Source organism: Yarrowia lipolytica, chromosome 1C, assembly GCF_001761485.1.
Source record: "Yarrowia lipolytica chromosome 1C, complete sequence".
Lineage (NCBI taxonomy): Eukaryota > Fungi > Ascomycota > Dipodascomycetes > Dipodascales > Yarrowia > Yarrowia lipolytica.
The window spans coordinates 593,488-613,035 of record NC_090772.1 but is presented as its reverse complement, the minus strand read 5'-3'; the positions used below and the strand labels follow the sequence as shown (position 1 = coordinate 613,035).

The 19,548-nt window shown below is 48.9% G+C and overlaps 8 protein-coding genes across 8 annotated transcripts; 6 read left to right on the top strand and 2 right to left on the bottom strand.

Annotated features, from left to right (window-relative positions):
• Positions 1-1,171: 1,171 nt before the first annotated feature.
• YALI1_C06118g (uncharacterized protein) lies at positions 1,172-1,711 on the top strand (the record flags this gene model as incomplete). Its single annotated transcript, XM_068282206.1, has 1 exon — positions 1,172-1,711. The coding sequence occupies one exon, from the start codon at positions 1,172-1,174 to the stop codon at positions 1,709-1,711; it is 540 nt and encodes a 179-aa protein (XP_068138307.1).
• A 641-nt stretch (positions 1,712-2,352) lies between these two features.
• YALI1_C06106g (uncharacterized protein) lies at positions 2,353-4,329 on the top strand (the record flags this gene model as incomplete). Its single annotated transcript, XM_501448.3, has 1 exon — positions 2,353-4,329. The coding sequence occupies one exon, from the start codon at positions 2,353-2,355 to the stop codon at positions 4,327-4,329; it is 1,977 nt and encodes a 658-aa protein (XP_501448.3).
• A 1,554-nt stretch (positions 4,330-5,883) lies between these two features.
• YALI1_C06071g (uncharacterized protein) lies at positions 5,884-6,801 on the top strand (the record flags this gene model as incomplete). The annotated part of the gene is made up of 1 exon (XM_501447.1): positions 5,884-6,801. The coding sequence occupies one exon, from the start codon at positions 5,884-5,886 to the stop codon at positions 6,799-6,801; it is 918 nt and encodes a 305-aa protein (XP_501447.1).
• Positions 6,802-6,972: 171 nt separating this feature from the next.
• Positions 6,973-8,904, bottom strand: YALI1_C06041g (uncharacterized protein; the record flags this gene model as incomplete). The annotated part of the gene is made up of 1 exon (XM_501446.3): positions 6,973-8,904. One exon carries the CDS (start codon positions 8,902-8,904, stop codon positions 6,973-6,975), a length of 1,932 nt encoding a protein of 643 aa, XP_501446.3.
• A 383-nt stretch (positions 8,905-9,287) lies between these two features.
• Positions 9,288-9,818, bottom strand: YALI1_C06032g (uncharacterized protein; the record flags this gene model as incomplete). Its single annotated transcript, XM_501445.4, has 1 exon — positions 9,288-9,818. The coding sequence occupies one exon, from the start codon at positions 9,816-9,818 to the stop codon at positions 9,288-9,290; it is 531 nt and encodes a 176-aa protein (XP_501445.2).
• Positions 9,819-10,485: 667 nt separating this feature from the next.
• YALI1_C06023g (uncharacterized protein) lies at positions 10,486-11,029 on the top strand (the record flags this gene model as incomplete). The annotated part of the gene is made up of 2 exons (XM_066094222.2): positions 10,486-10,650; positions 10,721-11,029. The coding sequence occupies 2 exons, from the start codon at positions 10,486-10,488 to the stop codon at positions 11,027-11,029; spliced, it is 474 nt and encodes a 157-aa protein (XP_065950294.1).
• Positions 11,030-12,424: 1,395 nt separating this feature from the next.
• On the top strand, positions 12,425-14,008 carry YALI1_C06006g (uncharacterized protein; the record flags this gene model as incomplete). The annotated part of the gene is made up of 1 exon (XM_501444.3): positions 12,425-14,008. The coding sequence occupies one exon, from the start codon at positions 12,425-12,427 to the stop codon at positions 14,006-14,008; it is 1,584 nt and encodes a 527-aa protein (XP_501444.1).
• A 1,788-nt stretch (positions 14,009-15,796) lies between these two features.
• YALI1_C05972g (uncharacterized protein) lies at positions 15,797-17,437 on the top strand (the record flags this gene model as incomplete). Its single annotated transcript, XM_501443.3, has 1 exon — positions 15,797-17,437. The coding sequence occupies one exon, from the start codon at positions 15,797-15,799 to the stop codon at positions 17,435-17,437; it is 1,641 nt and encodes a 546-aa protein (XP_501443.1).
• Positions 17,438-19,548: the final 2,111 nt, after the last annotated feature.

Sequence of the window (19,548 nt, the reverse complement as noted above, 5' to 3'; positions counted from 1 at the left end):
TGACAACCTAGGTATATTATGTGACAAGGACCCGCAAAAACTTGTCGACCGGTCACGTTATGGGACGCCATTGAGTAGGGAAAAAAGCCATCACCTGAATCGCTGACTAATGGAAATTGTCGCGCATTCTGCCGGGTCTCAGCGTACATTACAGAATGAAGCGTTTGCCAGCGTACATTCCAGCACACCTGCCGCTTTGGGCATATCCCCAAAATTGAGATTCAAATTCAAATCTTGTTACAGCTGCCCCGATTGCTGGCCAGCACACAATACACCGATACCCCCGTGTGTTTCGGGCGGATCACGTGATACGCGCGTCTCCTCGGGTCGGGATCGAGTATGATGCGGGCTGTAGGCGTACGGGAGAAAACTGGGCTGGAAAACGGCTCATTCCGTGCACCTGTTTAACACGTTCGGCTGTAAGGCTGAGTAATAAGAGTCTCTGGAAGCTACCTGGGAAGTTTAGCTGCAAGACTTGTATGTAAGTATGACACAGCTGCCATGGATGAGTGGAGGTATGAGAGCAAGAGTTGTCTTGTGGTTGGTTGGAATTACCGCGGCAGCTTGTGATCACGTGATCAATAGTATTGGTCTCGGGCGAGGTCTTGGGTGTTTCTACTTTCAGTTTGATCCACTCTATAGGTATTTTTGCATCGTCATTGGACTTCACCGTGTTACTGGAAATAGACGCAGGCGAGTATAGCAATATTGATATGGCCAAGAGTAATTTTGGTGTACCATAAGAGTGGAAACACAAGTATAGGTACTTGTACGTAGATGAGACCTGATTGAATACAGGAACATTGATGACGTACCGCTTCAGATAATTCAACCAGTTCGTGCGAGCAGCTACAATACCGGTCCAGGTGTTTTTTCCTTCTTTATATTATTTATATATATTATATATATTTTATATTCTTTGTAGAATCTCTTGTTCTACCTTAATTAAGAGAGTCCCCAAAAATACATTTTAGTTGGGGTTTTAGTTGTAGTGGAAATTAGTAGAGCATAATTTAGCCGTTCAATAAAAACAACTGTCAAGGGAAGGGACAATGTCCATCTATCAGCCCTCGCAACGGTCGCAGTAAAACTCTGAAGATACCATTCGACTCGCGTTGATTCAAGGAATCCAACCATACCTCTATATTTCCTGTATCTCCATTCCATCATAATGTGTATGTTGTGCAACTCTCAACTAACGCCGATCGTACTTGGCTCAGGTTACATGTCTCAAACCCCTCCAGGAAAGTCTAAGCCCGCCACCCGAATTACCTACAGTACACTACTGCGTGTGTACGTACAGTTACCCTACCGACCTTTTGTTTCTGGTCTCCCACCAACACCACGTCCACCGGCGAATTTACCAGGCCATGCGACCCAGATGGCATATCCCATGTATACCTGGTTGCGAGCGGACCAAAAGGGAATATTAAGTGTTGATGAGCGTTGTGGGGACGGTGGGCATCGCTACATCTGCAAAATCACAAGCGATTGTTTCTGCTGGTACTGTGGCGACCTGAGTCGTGGTGATCGGTACACGGGTCGTCTGTTGCCAGATATAGCCACCCTGTACTGTTACCCTACCTGGTGGCTACGCTGCTTTGCCCTCTCCTCCTCCTGGCCAAATAAAAATACACTCCAACCACTGCCCGGTGCCCTCGTCTCAACGTGCGACAAGCTTTGCAGCCAGGTCCTGTTTCATGCACCATAATGTACCATTTGCGCAGATGTGCAGGCCTTTCCCCTGAGAGCCTGAGGTGTCAGATATCACGTGTAGGCGGTTGGCGGGCGCGATTTTCACCAATAAAACTGGTTGACCAGCCAAAGCAGTGGCTTCCCGGTCATTCTCCCCCGTCCCACTCCCCTCTCCCTAGCCAGCTTTTCTGTCACGTTCCACTCTGTTTTTCCATTTGGCAAAAAACCCTAACCGCCCTCCCAACATGGTGCGCACGTCTGGATAAAACCGCAACGTGTGAAGCTCCCCCAAAACCTCGACAAGAGCCCCCACCAGCAGCCCAGCCCCGTCCCCGAGCCCGCCCGTTGCGCCCACGACCTGCGCCGCGCCCCAATCCGCCTCTTTCTGCGCCCAAACGCCGGTTTCTGCGTCCAGGCGTCCAACCAAGCCCTTTTCTGGCTCCCCAAATCGTCAACAGCCAGAAGCAACAGACAACAAGATAGTGAACAAGCTGACTCGATCGATAGCAACGTCCCCTCGACGCGCCCCCGTCCAAAATACCCATCTACAGCTCCGTCAAGGCCCTTTTCGAGTATCTCCAGGATCCTCAACCGGCCGAACCGTCTGCTCCAGCAACCCCAGCAACCCCAGCTTCAAGGACTCTCTGGTCTACAAACATGTCCACAACAATCGCCTCGCCTATGTCCACGCCGACCACCCAGGACCCTGGTCCAACCAATAACCCCTTCCGACACCTGCAGACCAACTACTCGCAGCTTCCCCGACATATGATCTCCCCTTCTCTGGACAAGTTTTCCGACTCCTCCAGCTCGTACTGGGGTTCGCGACGGTCCACGGGAACTAAGGAACCCGTAGGACTTGCCCCCGAGGTGCCCCAAAACGTTGTCGATGACGAACTGCAGATCATCGGAGCCCAGGTGCTGCGAGACGCGTCTCCTGGCGATGGAGACGACGAAGACAACTCGTCTGAACACACCACAGCCTCGACCAGTGGCTCTTCCACCGGCGGCTCGCCCTCCAAAAAGCACCAGCCCAACTGGCATGACTTTTACAAAAACGGGTACCCCGATGAAGTCATTGTTATCGACTCTGATAGTGATGACGACCACGGCGACGACGTCAACAACACCCAAGTGGCTCAAGTAGCAACTACTGCCACGACGTCAAAAACTACTATCAACCGTCGAATTTCGTCCGCCGCTGACCTGCCCGTCAAGCGACGAAAGTTCTCGCAATCGTCGACATCAGGCTCCACCACCGCTACCCACAACACGTCGTCCTCCGACCAGCAACTCGACACAAACACACATACAACACTCGACCAGGACTCGGACAAAAATCTGCTGGACGATGACGAGAACGACACTCCTCTGACTCCACCACCAAAGCTTCGTCGAAAGATCCCCGAGGTGTATGTTCGGCCTGTGGCTGACGCCAAGAAACTGTTGGCGTCTCAGTACGACGATAAGGACGGCCATTACGTGACCACGTTTTCGGACGTGTTCACCGAGCGATACGTCATTCGAAAGCTGCTCGGACAAGGCACTTTTGGTAAAGTCGTGTCGGCTTACGACAAACAGACTGACTCGCTATGTGCCATCAAAATAATCCGAGCGGTGCCCAAGTACCGAGACGCGTCGAAAATCGAGCTGCGTGTTCTCACAGCCTTGGCCGACTATGACGCTATGAACAAGAACAGATGTATTCATCTGCGCGAATGCTTCGACTTCAGAAACCATGTCTGTATCGTCACAGACCTGCTGGACATTTCCGTCTTTGACTTTATGCGTGACAACCGGTTCCAGCCCTTCCCTGGCTCTCACATTCAGAAGCTTGCCAAGCAGCTCATCAAGAGTGTGGCCTTTTTACACGGTCTGGGGCTTATTCACACGGATCTCAAGCCCGAAAACATTCTACTGAAGAAGGCAGCTTTCGTGCGGGTGGCCAACAAAAACCTGGGACCGTCGTCGATCCGCAAACACAACTACTACCGCGCACACGACCCCAAAAAGACGGAGCCCAAGACTCGTAACGTGCTCAAGGACACATGTATCCATCTCATTGACTTTGGCTCAGCCATCTTTGACGATGAATACCACTCGTCGGTGGTGTCGACGCGCCACTACCGGGCCCCCGAAATCATTCTCGGCGTGGGCTGGTCTTATGCCTGTGATATGTGGTCCATAGGCTGTATTCTGGTGGAGCTTTTTACTGGAGACGCCCTGTTCCACACCCACGAGGACTTTGAGCACCTAGCGCTCATGGAGGCCATTATCGGATACCCGTTCCCCAAGGCGTTCGTCAAGGAGATGATCTCCAAAAAACCCAGCGCTCAGGTGGGCAACTTTTTCAACGCCCGATCCGGCAAGCTCGGATACCCCAACAAGGACACCACCACGAGCTCGAGGCACTACATCCGAGATACTCTGTGTCTGACAGACTTGATCCACACATCGACGCAATCCACGAAGAGCCGCAGCGAAGGAGCCAACCCTGATGGGCAGTTCTGGGACCTGTTCCTCGACTTGGTGCGCAAGATGCTTGTGTTTGACCCCCGTGAACGAATTACTGCTCGAGAGGCCCTCCAGCATGATTGGTTCAAATGTGGGATTTCCGATGAGGGTAGTGTTTAAATCACAACTCTTCTGATACTAACTGAGGACGCGTTAGCACGGGACATGTGCCCGTCCTCACTTTTTTAATTTTATTGGTTATGGGATGGTTAGATTTATATGTAATTTAGTGTATTTATTGTTTATGATGGTGTGGGGAGTGGACATGTAACAGCTTCATGGAACAGCAGCAATTGATATTGATTTGAGGGTCATCTTCAACACCGTTCGTATCCAGTTACAATAGTCCAAGCAGTGTATCTGAGATAATGGGTGAATACAGGCATTGGTATGTACTTGTATGACGGGACGTAACTGTTGAACTGTTGAAGGGCTTTACTTGCCAAGTATCATAAGAACTGTAGGTCTCTGAAGATATACAAACAGGTTGCTAGATGGCTTGGAATGATGACAAACGATCAACTTCAGCTATTGGATTGACACTACATATCAGAGTAATGGTAACATCTGATGTTCATGTGTGCTGCCATTGACGTAATTGTGGAGATACACAGTTAGAACAGCTATCATGCGCTGATCGTTCACTTGTTTTTGAAACCAGAAGCCTACAATTTGTAAATGAGAAGCTTTACCGAACGATAGTCTCTCTGTCACTCGCGCCTACTTTCCTCCTCTAGCTACAGATCCTGAAGCATCCACATCTGCCAGGCTACGCCACAGCTAAGTCATTGTAAGGATGACGAACTATCATACAGTAAGACTGATCGCTTCAAATCATTACAAGCGAACAAAGAGCTTCAGTATTTCCATACTCTCCGTATCTGTACTTGTTTATCCCCACACTTGACCCATTCAGTGTGGAGTATGTACATGGCTACATCAGGCTTCTGGTCATTTTCAATGGCCGTATCCAACACACCTGATAAACATCCAATCACTGAAAGAATACCTCCAGAAGACTCCTTGAGCCATGTTCTACAAAATAAAATCTTCAGAAACTCTTCAAACCCCCCTCCCCGACATTTTCTCTATCGCGCTCTCCACACTCCAGCTATCTACACTCTAGGTTAGAACTTCCAATCGTGGACAACGCGGTTATGACGTAACCGGCCTAACGGCGGCAGTTGGATAAAGTGAGACTTGCGCAGTTGTAGGCCAAATGAGAGGTTACCAATGGTCACGTGAGCGCTTTTTCGAACCTCGGATTGGTTCTGGTCGAGTCTGTCTCGTGACTGGACTCCTCCACACCACATTGCTCTACCTCGGCCTATCATGTCCCCCAGAAATCAGGTGCATATTCCCTCCACACTTGTACCGACCAAAGTCTATATGGAACGTTATTTTCGGCACGTTTGAAATCGCTGTAGTGTGCAGATACACGGGCTATCAGGAATGCTCTTATATAAGGGACGCGATAGATCAACTGGACACTTGAAGCAGAACACATATACAACTTGAAGCAGCCCAAAATACCCCCTTTAGGTACGCAAACATACACCTTTGTTCTCCTCGGTAAAAACAAAGTTGTCCCCGGATATCAACCGAAATATTTCAGCTGCACGAGCTTCTCAACCTCTCTACGAGTACACAGACACACACAAAACAACTGCCAAAATGTCGCTAGCATACACAGTCAACCTGTTGCGGGCCTCCGGACGTCTCAACAAGGTCCTGGCTCTTCTGTCCAACGCCGGAACCCTGGATCCCACTCTAGCCTTTGTCGGGTACGGATCGCTCTTCGTGTGCGAGCTGCTGCGACTCGAGTCCGTGCAGATGGGCGTGGTGGTGGCCAAGGTTCTGCTTGGTCAGGTGACCGGTCTTGATATCGACGAGTCGTTTGAGAAACTGGGTCTGGCCTCGGATCTTACTGGCGTGGCTGACTCGCTGGGAGTGCTGTCTGGTCTTATCTCCGACATTCGAATCTTCAACCGTCTATGGGGTCTGGTTGGTCTCATTTCCTGGGGAATTTCCGAGTACGATGCCCAGCAGAAGCCCCTGGACGTCAACGACCCCTACATCAAGTACGACAAGGCTGTTCGAGTTATCACCGCCCTGCAGGTGTGGTCCAACCTCTTCTACCAGCCTCTGGAAAACGTGGCCTACCTGGGCATGCACAAGATCCTTCCCGTGAGCGACGCGGCCCAGAACTCTCTGTGGCTCCACTCCTCCAAGCTGTGGGCTCTCCATGTGGTTCTGGAGCTCATCCGACTCGTTGTGGAGATCAGACGAAACGTCAAGAGACAATCGATCGAGAAGAAGGCTGGAAAGACTACCACCACCACCGATACCAAGGCATGCAACTGCACAAAACTGCTGCCAAACTTCCTTAAGGGTCTTGGAGACCAGTGGTGGAGAGACCTTGTCATCAACCTGGCCTACCTGCCTCTCACAGCCCACTGGTCCATCGACGGTGGTATTGTGGACAACCTGATTGTCGGGTTCCTGGGTGCATCTGCTGCTGCCGCCAACGTGGGTTGGAAGTGGAAGAAGGCTCTGACTCCCGACGTGCCTGTCGAGAAGAAGATGCAGTAGGTGTATTCATAGAGTATATAATAGATAGATTGTTGGATTTTGAGGTAAGACAGTCTTAAGGAAACAGTCTTGTGCGGTGGGGACAATCTCGTACGGTTTTCGTAGTTACCAGCGTGTATAGTGGCTGTCTATTATTTTGTATATATATCACAACATGCCGCAACTGATGCGTTACTCATCAGCAAAAGAGTTGACGACCTCCGTCAAAAGCACCCCTCTCATGGCTTCGGGAACGTCCATGGAAACCATCTGGAAAGCCTCCATCACATCCATACCTGCCTCGGCACACAGCTGTTGTATCTGAGCCAGAGCAGCCACCACCTCTGGAGCCAGTTCTCCGTCCTGAGCCTGATCAGTTCCGTCATTCTGGCCTGCTAGAGTCACATCCGAAGCAGCAAACTCGCCGGAAGAGTAAACGTTGACGTCTTCTCGAGGAGGAACAGGATCATCATCATAGAGATCAGACTCGGCAAGAGGCTGGGCGTATTTCAACAGAGTGGGCTCTCCCGAAATGACCAGGTGACGTTTCAGCGACTCATTCATGTTGTACCAGTGAGCAGGTCCCTTGCTTCGGGTATAGTCAAATGCCACGGTATCCCAGACCTTGGTGAAGAGCATCTTGGGCTTGGGATCGTCCCACAGAGTTCGGTTTCTGAGCACATAGAGCTGTGACTGGGCCTCAATGGCCGAGTCGGAGCCGGATGAGTCGAATCGGTGGTTGTGTGGGGTTCCCAGGCTCTCGGCGAGCGTGTATCCGATCCAGGGGAAGGTCTTGATCGCTGTTCTGAGAGCTTGTTCGGCCTCAGCATCCTTACCATCAAGTAGTAAGGCGAGAGCAAGAGAGTAGCCTAGTTGAGGGGCCAGTTTTTGCTCTAACATGTACTTGATGGCTGTAGTGTCTCCTCCCTGTACGGCAAAATGGTCCATCATGTATCTGCATCCGTAGGGATCGTAGTCGGCATCGTCCAGAGAGTAGATGAGCTTGGAGAACTCGAGAGTGGTGTTCCACAATCCTCGTCGCGCCAGAATGTCAATGTATAGGTAGAGGGTTCGGTAGAATTGCCTGTTTTCAACGTACTTGAACTGGAACTTGGACTGGCCAAGAACGGCCTGTGAAGAGGTTAGTAGAGCTCGGTTGAAGACGTACAGAGCTCGTTCAATGAGGTCGGCAGACTCACTGCTAGCCTGACCAGTGTTGATACCGTTTCCAGCCAACTGGTTCAGAGTGGATACGTTGTAGGGGTACTGACCAAACAGATCGGCTGAATCTTGTCCGATAGCTCGTCTTTGGACAAATTGGAACTCTCCCTCGGCATAGGAGTCAGAATGTGTGAATCTGAATGCTCCTGGGTCAGCCGAGAGTCGGGCCACGCTCATTTCCGACTTGATCTGAGGGATCCAGTAGGGTTTGATGGTGACAAGGGTCAGCTTTTTAGTGGTTCCAGGCACACTTCGTTTGTCCTTGCCTCCCCAGACTCTGCTGAGTTTTTCCAAGTTCTTTTTCTGATTGTTTGTAAGCTGATTGGTAAAGTTTTCTGCGGTTCCGTCTTCATCCCACAGTCGGATGTTGCCGTAGATTCGCTTGATTTCGTGCTCGGGGTTGAGTAGAGGTGGAGACACGCTCAAAGGCGTAGTGGGCACTGCGTTTTCTTCCTTGCCCTTTTTGTTCTTTTTCGATTTTCCAGAAGTGGGCTCTTCGGTTGACCCTGTAGAAGCGGGTGCAGTCTTAGGAGCCTTGCTCTTGGCAGGCTTCGTCTGAACTGGTTTGATAGGCTCAGTTGGTCCCTGTTTCGAAGTCTCAGAAGTGCTAGAAGACTTGGAAGAACTAGAAGGCTCGGCGGAAGGCTCTGGAACAGGCTCGGGGGTACTCTGTGACATCTCGGCTGGCTCATCTTTGACACTCAAGCTCTGTACCTGCTCTGCCAAAGAAGCTGTGTCTGCAGGAACCTCAGCTTCAGCCTGTTGCTTCTGGGCGGCCTTTTTGGCGCCCATCATACGTCTCATTGCCGAAGACATATTGTGTGTAGCGGGTGTATGTGTCGATTGGCCTGTGTCGTTGTATTGTATGGTGAACAATATCAGATCATCATGTCGAGATGTCATACATGCATGGAGCAAGTTTGGGTTTGTTAGTAAGCTGATCCAGGAAAAAGATACAAGGAATGGATGATACAGACGAGGGGTGATTATATCAGGCTAACGCTCATTGATGGTGTGCGAGCTAGTCACTGATATAATGTCCAAAATCTTGTCGATAATGTCTCCGGTTGCCAATATTATGACCACAGCTATAAATGGTCTCTTGTACTAGAACAAAACCAGACACTCTAGCACAATACCTCCTCTCACTCGTATACACTCTCTGCACATTCCCACCTCTTTAAAATCACATAAATACATTGCTATTTGGTATCGGTCATGGCATGGTCTCATATACGTCGTGTACTATGTTACTGACATAGCTGTGCTTGGCAATTAGCCCTTATTCAGTCCTGAAAACTTTCTCGAGGCTGCAGTTTGATGATAGGGAATCCCACGTCGTCCACCTCCTCCACTTCCTTCTCGCTTTCATCGTCGGATCCCTTCTCAGTCTCGCTTCGGCCTCGCTTCTTTCGCTGTGGCATTGCTGCCAATGGCTTGTTGCGGTTCAAGCTGTATCTTTCCGCACCGATTCCCTTGTATCCCTTGACCTCTCGGTCCTTGTTAGCAGACCCCAGACCGAGTTCTGGAGCAGCAGAAAACGACTTGGTGATGTATCCTCCGAGAGATGAGGCAGGACCGTACGTTCCTCGCAGTGGGTTCTGCACGTCAGCAACAGGAGTGAAGCTCTCGTGTCGAAGCGACGCATTGTGATTGCCGGTAGTTTTGTGGCCGTCGGAAACGCTCTTTCGAATACCCATACCGACGGATGCCAGTTGATCCCTCTGCTCGTCGTCCAGGTACTGTTGGAACGAGTTTGATCGCTGAGCTGCGGGGGCCTCGACGGGCTGTTTCTGTTTCTTTCGTTGTAGCGACATGGTGTGGTTATTCTAATAGAAGGACGTTGTAGCTGTCCTTTTGTTGAGTGAGTCGGTTCGGTGTTGGTTGATGACTTGTAGTTAAGGTGGTGGAGTGCACATCAAGTTTATTTACTGTACTGTACTTTGGGAGTGGTGCAGTCAAGTTGCGCATAGTTTAATGAGTCAAGCGAGAGTCTACTGTGTATATTATGTGTATGTACTGGCGGCAGCAAAAAGTGTGCCTGAAAAATAATACCCGTGGCACCGGATAGCGGTGACACGTTGGGCACAAAGGGTTGGACTGAATTGGAGATCAACGAGATGAGTTAGGATTAGGGTTCCTGTGAATCAAGGGATGGCCTAATTGAGCCGCTAGGGTTGGGGGGTGGGGGTTGTATTAGTAATCTGAGTGTGGTTTGAAATGGTTGATTTTTTTTCAATTCTGAATGATGGTGAAAGCTTGAAAAAACCTAACCTCAGGGCTGAGGTCAGCTACAGCACGATTACTAATATACGTACTATGCTTGTACTTGTACTCGTGCTCCTCCCAAATATCTACCATAACATCGCCATTGTTTAAGATGTCAACTTTTGGTCTTTACAGAATGTCCGTCGATTAATACATGATATACCTGCCGTTTCAAGCACCGTTACCCGTACTCGTACTTGATCCATAACGCAACAGATGATGAACGCGGACGACGTTCTTAGGGCCTCACTGGCTACCATTCTCTACATTCGAGGAGTGTTTGAGAGCAGCTCCTACACGGTGTCTGTGACTCCAGACGGAGCCCCATACATGAAGTTTCTGAGAGGACATGATGGAGTGTCCCTTGTTTGTGATTGGATTGTGAGTATGAAGTTGTGTTACGGTCTGTCATGACCCGTGTAGACCAGCTATTGGCCAACATGCTAACTAGAACTATGCGTGTAACGCTTTTTCAACCGGAAGCGTTACCAGGTTTCTTATGGAGTTTTCACGGACGGATTCAGAGACTCTGGAGGAGTACACACTCACAAGTGACCAATTGCAGGCTATAGGAACCCACCCAGGTTTGTATTTCTCTTCTCTGGCTAAGGAGCTAGAGTCTTACAAGGATATGACCATGGAGGTGGACTCAGATAATCTGCTGGTTGTCAGCATTTCGCTAGAGTTTGTGGCGGGGTATCCTCAGCATTTGCAGCGAGCCTTTCGGGGGATTTTCCGGACAAACACCGAGGGAGGTTAGCGGGCTGTTTGTAGCCATTCAAGCTGCGCATTGCGAAGAACGGGATGAGGTCAATAAAAGCTGGTGGGAAAGTAGTTGTTTCCAGTGCAACTACTTGTTACCTGTTACCTGTTACCACTGAGGGGTTGATCTTGTCAAGTAATTGCATACCAGGCCCACCCTCGTGGTGTATCCCACTTCGCTCATCACCCCTGTGTATGTGATTTGATCTCTTTCTCAAACTTGCTCATATGCTTATTATCTGACAGGCACCTGAACCCCATCTGTTTGGTCTAAGAGGGTACGTCATGAGTGCAGTTCTCATCAGACATGAACCTATCTAGCTTGCTCTGCTGTTGCTTTATCTCTCGCTTGTTCGTATCTTCAATTTCAACTGGTGGACTTGTTCAATACACGGTATCTCTGTATCTCTTTGCTGTTCGGCATCCGATCACGTTTCACAATCACGGTCGGTTCGGTTCGCGGAGGTTAGTGTGTGCTACATTACCCCGCGCAGCAGTGCCGAGCGGCGGATTTCAGATCATAATTTCGCGAGCTTCTTTTAATTCCGGTCGTTGTGCTGTTACAGAAGAGATGTAGAGGGCGGTATCCGGAGTAAAAATGAGATTCAGCACCGAAAATGAAGATCAGGTATCATACCGTTTTGTCGAAGTATTTGGTCACAGTAGCACATCGTTTCCACAGTATTCACCGCGTCAGTAGCTTGTAAGCTGTTTTCAAAGTGTCTATGGTCGGATTCATAGCTGAAACTTAGTTTTGCGAGAGAACATGCTGTCACCGGAAGTAGAAAAGATTGAGAAAAAATAAAAACATAAGTAGGGTCTTCCCATTTAACAGAAAAATATTATGGATTTATATTTCCTCTATTCGTCGCAAAACCCGACTTGTGTCCCTTCAACAGACTTCTAAGCCGCACAACTCAAAAATACTTTATTCAAGTTAGCTTGATTGTTTAATTTATAAGTCCGGACTGAAATTTGAGCTCTCCAGAAATTCAGGATAGCTGTCCAGGACAAAATATATATCATTGTGATTAGAATTTTCTGCAAATTATTACTACTCATGTGAAATCTTATCCTACTAAGTATGAAGGCGTCAGCATCGACTCTCTATACACTTCCGAAACCTACCGTCTCTTCCGCTTCACTTCCGACGGAATTATAGTGCACGTTTATCGCATATCTCATGCGGAATATGCAGGCACCGGCGATAAAAATATGAACACTCTACAACCCATGAGACTCATCAGTACAAGCCGAGATCAAGAATGGGGCCATTTCGGGTGGTGAGTTGAAACCTGAAACTGTTACTTTGAAGATTCTCCTGTATATATATGTCCTCTGAACGTCTCCACTAGAATACTCACAGACAACATCTCAATCATCGTCCTACACCATGGAAGGATCTGTCTTCACCCAGATTGTCAACGTTGCAAGCTTTGGAAAGCTCTTTCCGTATCCTGAATTCCGACCAGACTACGTGATCCCAGACTTTGCTGCTGAGAACGACCCCGTGAAGAGTCATAGTGACATCTCCACAAACACTGCCGTCATCTCAGGATCTACAGTCGTTGTCACATTCACTAAAGATGACCCAGAGAACCCCAAGAACTGGGGCACCGCAAAGAAGGTGTTTGTGTCCGTTCAGATCCTGCTGTTGACTTTCGCCATGTACGTCGGGTCATCCATCTATACGCCGGCCATTTCTGAAATCTCAAATGACTACGGAATCTCCACTGTAGCAGCTATCTTGCCGTTGTCGGTGTTTGTCTTTGGATACGGAGTAGGCCCCATTGTTCTCTCTCCTCTTTCTGAACACCCTGCTGTTGGACGTCTCTGGATCTACATGGTATGTCAAGGTATCTCCATTTGTCTCATGGTCCCTCTAGCTCTTTCACCTAACTTGGGGGCCATGTTGGCACTTAGATTTATCATGGGAATCACCGTTTCTCCCGCTCTTGCAACTGGTGGAGCTACCCTCGGAGACCTGTTCGAAATTGCGTACCTGCCCTTTGCTCTGGCCTTCTGGTCCATCTCTGCCATCTGCGGTCCTGTCTTTGGACCTGTTCTCGGAGGAGTCTTTGCCCAGGTGCTTAACTGGCATTGGACTATCTGGATCTGGATGATCATTGCCGCTGCCGTCTTTGTTTTGCTCTTCTTTTGCTTTCCAGAGACGTCTGAACACCACATTCTCCATAAGAGAGCTAAGCGTCTGCAAAAGCTCAACCCCAACCTCAACTACACCACTGAGGCAGACGAGGAATGGAAGGCCATGAGCAACAAGGAAGTGGCTTACCAGATCCTATTGCGACCATTGGTCATCATCTTCTCTGAGCCCATCGTCTTCTTCCTGGACGCCTACATTGGTCTGTCCTATGCCATTCTGTACACCTGGTTCGAGGCCTTCCCCATGGTCTTCTCCGAGCTGCATGGCTTCAATCTCATCCAGACTGGACTCACTTATCTGGGACTTATTGTAGGAGGACTTTTAGCCGCCTTCGTCTACGTTCCCATTGTATACAAGACATTCACCAAGCCCGTCATCGAGACAGGTGAGTTCCCTCCAGTGGCTCTGTTCATGAAGATTGCTCTCATTGGAGCCATTCTCTTCCCCATCTCTGTCTTCATGTTTGGTTGGACGGCCCATAAGAACATTCATTGGATTGTTCCCACGATTGCAGGCATGCTGAATGTACTTGGCCAGTACTTCATCTTCCAGACCGTCTTCAACTACCTGAGTGGCTCGTACCATCGCTTCATCGCTTCTGTGTTTGCAGGAAACGGCCTGTTCAGGTCGGGTATGGCGGGAGCCTTTCCCCTGTTTGCACGGGCCATGTTTGTCAAGCTGGGTCCCGGCAACTTCCCTGTGGGCTTTGGTTGCACTGTCCTCGGGTGTCTGTCGGCTCTCATGATTCTCATTCCGATTGTTCTCATCAAGTATGGAGAGAGGCTCAAGGGTGGAAGCAAGTGGGCCAATTAGAGGTTGGTGGAGTCAATCTAGAGCTACTGTACAACTCACTACCAGTAGACATGCGTATAATGATAAATCAAGTGTTAACGAGGCGACTGCATAATGTTGGCGGGGTTATCTACGATACCGTATCAGACTACAGTATATAGGACTAGGGCAAAAGTAACAGAGAGGTACTGTAGAATCACAACCAGAGTCGCAACACAAAAACAAGTCAAACCCTGAGACTCTTGGCTCGTATAATTCTCCGATGTAATTCTTTCCTCGATTTAACACCCCCTGTCTCACAAAAGCGAAACCAGCCAACCAACGGAACACCGTCACATTTGCTGTAGACTTCCGAATGCAACAGCTATTGAACCCCCCACTCGATAGCTCTCTAATGAACCATTAATAAATCCTTAATAACGATCTTCGACTCGCCAAGAAGTTATAATTCTGGTCCACGAAAACTAGCCATTGCTATAGCTGGCTGCTAAGACCAACTCAAAAGTTGTTGCCGGATTTATGTTCCGTCGGTGAGACAGAGACATGGACGAGGCTGTAACAGCAGTAGCAATCACATGATCAAAAGCAGTTGTTCGTACTGTAGTTGTAACTCAGGGGTGCCCTCAGATACACGCTATCGACCGCCCACCATTCAAAAGCGCACTAAAAGAAGCTATCTTGACGGGCAGAAAAAAGCCGGATTGGAGATCCACCCAACTTTATGTCGTCTGGGAGGACCACAACACACACCCACGGACGGAGTGATACAGCTGTCAGGTATAGGAGGAAGATGGGCTCATTTATCGTTGCAAGCATAAATGGCGGTTAAATGTGCAGGAGCAAGTGCTCACAGGAACGTCTATAGGGTGTTCCAGATGCCACCATAAGTACGAGGAGGAGAAAGACTACCAGTAGCAGCTACTGCTGTTGTACATGAATTCCGAGTACAGTACCAGCAGACTGGTCCACTTGGGTCTAAGTTTTTCTGAGACAATGGGCCGGTGGGAGAAAAGTACAGTGAGACAAGAGTAGGGCCTCCGACAATTAAGCGAGTTGTTTCAGGTGCAAAAGATAAGATGGTGATTGTTGGGGAGAGACCCAAGGGGGATAAACAGGAACCAACATGTGGAAGGCCACTAACAAGACATCCAATAGGTATTGTTCCTGAAAAATAGCCCTTCAACACAACAAGTCATTGTCTTCCTACGCTATATCGCTCTCTCATACAAACAGCCTCGCTCCAATATCCACCTCAGACCACGGCCGCCCAAGCCAAGACTAAATGCAATTACCCGCGCCCGAAGAAGAGCGTGGAGGTGGATGGCATTGGTCTATTGTGAGACATCGGAGTAGCACAAGCCAGAACAGGGACAATGTAACACTGGGGGAAACACAGCGACCCCTCTACCCCTCCTACATGAGATCGGCATCAATTAATTAATTTCCCCTAAGCCATCTTTCACCTGTCCCTACATGATATATTTGCTTTTCTCTTTTCTTTCTGTTCCGGTTTGTCCATGGCATTAGGTTTAGGTACATGCATGTGTACGGTGTGCACGGTGGAGATGAGAATTTGAGAACGCCATAAAACGCCCGGAAAGAGCCTGGAACGCCCTGAAAAGTACCAAGAGACTTACATACATGGTCAAGATCTGATTTCCAAATTTTCAGCCCTCAAAATTGCCCGCAAACCTCCTTCAGCCCCTTATCCGCTGCCCACCCTATATACCTCCACCCAACTCTATCGAGGTGGAGGATCTACAAGCCCCCATAGATATATACCCTGCGACCCCTGTTGTGATCCATGGCATGCGACTGCTAGACAATGACACTTTCTGGGGCCAGATAGTGTACCTGTTGTCCCGTCGACGGCTTCTCAGGTACCCCGAGGAGGAGCCCGGCTTCGTGCCGCCCACCTTTGGGGATTTCGGGGTGGAGGCCGTTGAAGACCGCGACTTGGAGCAGCTGGAGAACGCCAAGCGGCAGTGTGTGGATTCCGACGACTATCTGCCTTCCTCAGACACCTTTGAGTCCGACAAGGGAATGATCTATGTGAGTTGGTACGGACCTAATGATGCTGCCAATCCCAAGAACTGGAGTCTTCTCAAAAAGATTATCACGGGTCTGCAAATGGGACTGCTGGTCGGTTGCATTTACATGGGCTCGTCCATTTACATGCCTGCCATCTTGCAGTTGGAGGCTGAGTTCCATATTCCCGAGGTGGTGGCTATTTTGCCACTGGCAGTATTCGTGTTTGGATACGGAGTAGGACAGACATTGTTTTCTCCGCTCAGTGAACACCCGCGACTGGGACGAATGTGGATCTACAATCTCACCCTGCTCGTATTTTGGGTCCTACAGGCCCCTACAGCTAAAGCCAAGAACATTGCCTCTCTCACAGTTCTGCGGTTCATCTGTGGAGTTCTAGCGGCTCCCTCGTTATCGATGGGAGCTGCCACAATGGGAGACATGTTTGAGATGCGCTACATGACGTATGCTATTGCTTCATGGGCCTTCTTCTGTTGTACTGGCCCTGCCCTGGGACCTCTATTAGGAGGAGTTTTCTACTTTATCAAAGACTGGCGATGGACCTTCTGGATACTGGGAATGGTCTCATGTGGAGGCTTCATCATCCTCTCTCTTACGTTACCAGAAACTTATGCCCCCAACATTTTGCATAGAAGAGCAGCACGTCTCAGAAAACTCACAGGTAACCCCAACTACACCACCATCTACGACGAAGAGTATGCTCAGCTTTCAGTGAGTCAGCTGGCCAGAGAGTTCATGCTACGACCCTTTGAGATTGCATTCACCGAACCCATTGTTTTGGCTCTGGATGTTTACATTGCCATGCTCTATGCTACTCTCTACGTCTGGTTCGAGGCCTTTCCCTTGGTTTTTCACCAGATCCACCACTTCAACGCCATTCAGTCGGGTCTGGCATATATGGGACTCATGGTTGGAGGTCTTCTTGGGCTGGTAGCATACTGTTTTACCACTTATTGGGCCTTTGAGAAACGTGACGCAGATATAGAAACGTTTATGAAGCTGTGTCTGATAGGAGCGGTCTGTTATCCAGTATCTGTCTTCATCTTTGGATGGACTTCGCATCCAGACATTCACTGGATCGCTCCTATCATCGCCTCGGGTCTCAACATGTTTGGCGCCTTTTTTATCTTCCAGACGAGCTTCAACTACCTTGGAGGCTCCTTCCCTCGCTTCATGGCATCTGTGTTTGCAGGAAACGGTTTGTTTCGAGCATCGTTTGCCGGAGCTTTCCCTCTCTTCTCAAAGGCATTGTTTGTCAATCTCCAGACCGATCCCAAGTGGCCGGTTGCCTGGGGATGCACTCTTCTAGGCTGTATTGGAGTGTTGATGATCATCATTCCTGTGCTGCTCATTATTTATGGAGGACGTCTCAAGGGAAGAAGCAAGTATACTGGACAGTGAGCGCCCAACCACAATACTAACAATCACACAAGCACACACGCGGTGCTCTACAGTCATGTACATACATTTTATTTATAATAGATGTTCTGAAACGATCGGATGATGGTGCAGTACATACTGATTCATGTACATACATTTTATTTATAATAGATGTTCTGAAACGATCGGGTGATGGTGCAGTACATACTCTTCTTGTAGGACAGCAAGGCGACGTCTGGAGGAGTATGAATGTCAGAAGGAGTGGGTCAGAATACTAGACTGGGCTCCAAAAATAGAATATTGGATACAGACATGATACAAGTAATATGTAACCTGATATAAATAGAACCGATCTACAAGTTCTCGTATCGTACTGATATTTGTATTGCGTTGCGGAAGCAAATTCATTTCATCGTACATCTCCGCGGTTGCGTTCTTGGCAACATTTGTGGCTAAAAATAGTAACCATTGGAAGAGGCGCTACTCGAAGATAGTGCGATGGAGCAAATCAGGTCCAAGCCCCTCGATCATGGCCATTGACCCTGTTAGGTGTCACTCTTTTCGTTTGCTTCTATCTCTTCTGGCCAAGCCCATAGCCCGATCACCAGACCTCACCCCACGTTTCGGCTATTTTGTTGGACATTGAATGTTCCATGCAGCCAAGTGGTTGTTGAAACCGGGTTTGGAACACATACAACGGTTACGGCAGAAGAGGGGGTACGGCGAAAGGGCTAATATTGAATCCAAAGGGACAATGAGAGAGACATATTAGATGTGATCTGGGAGCGAGAGAATTTACAGGTTGTGTGTACGGCACCAATGTATGTAGTACACTGTACATACGAGAGTACTCTTTTTGGTTGTGTGCTACAAGAACAGTATGTGCTGACTCGAACTCGCACAGTACTGCCAGAATATAATTGCCAACTCTTGGAAGCTTCATTTCCGCTTCTGTCTGATTCGTCATATGTTGCGTTTTATAACAGTGTCTCATTCTCCCCGTGTTCGTCTCAGCCTTCCACACAGATTTTAGACCTGCGGAAACGCATCAACTCCCAATTCTGTGTGTATAATTTCCGGTGGTGTAGACTGATGGGGGAGGGTCTGGGAAGGACCGGGTGAAGGCCCAAAAATCGCGGTTTTGGGCGCAGCGGTAGATGGTCAAAAACGCAGACGCCGCCAATACTCCGGTAACGTCGGCCAGCCGCCAATTACAAGTATCGCCCAGAGCTGGTGACATCACTAATCATTCAGGAGATAATATGACAGGAAGTCAAAAAGTTCCAGACAATGAAAAATCTAATCTGCTTGGCATGTGACACGCTAGGATATGCGTCGGTCGAAGAAAGAAACAAGAACCAGAGAATGGAACGAAAGAACGACGGGGACAAGAAAGAGACCAAGAGACGGTGGGTGGATGTGAGATATCGAAAGGTCGACTTGCCAAGTATCGCACAATATACACACATTGATCGCTGTTGTATCGCCGCTATTGTCCACACTCCCTAACACCATCAAACTCAAATGACGGTGTAAGACTCTCCCCTCAGCCGCATGGCCAATTTGGAAGCAAGAGTCTTGTCCACCAGAGTCGTGAATGTACGGCCATGTACGTACGTACGAACTAGGGTGGTGGGACGCATGCCAACACGTAATTCACGGGCCACAGGAATCTTCTGGGGTATAATAAGCGACAGGCGAATGCTAAGCTCCTGTATTCAGGGGTGGGACCTGGGAGATTCTGGAGTATGGGGCTCATGTACAACGTAGGTACTGTACGGTACGAGTGGCTTTGAGATGAATACATGATGTCATTGTCAGGGAGAGGGAGAGAGAAGTTGCGTCTAGAGAGTTACCGTGGTTGCAATGCAGTATCGTACAACGATGAACAGTAAGGACTACGGTACAGTGCGTACGTAGGCTCCTAAAGACAGACAGAACTTATAGGGATCTTTTTATTGTACTATCTTCTGTCTGACACCTTTTAGACAAGCACTTTATTATGAGCTAAAGATGGTCCATTTCGGCATATTAAGCTAATCTCAGAGACTGTATGTATACACTTAGAAGGACCAGGGATGGGCCACACAAGAGGCCATAGAACATCAAAGTGAAGTCTGTATGGTATCGGA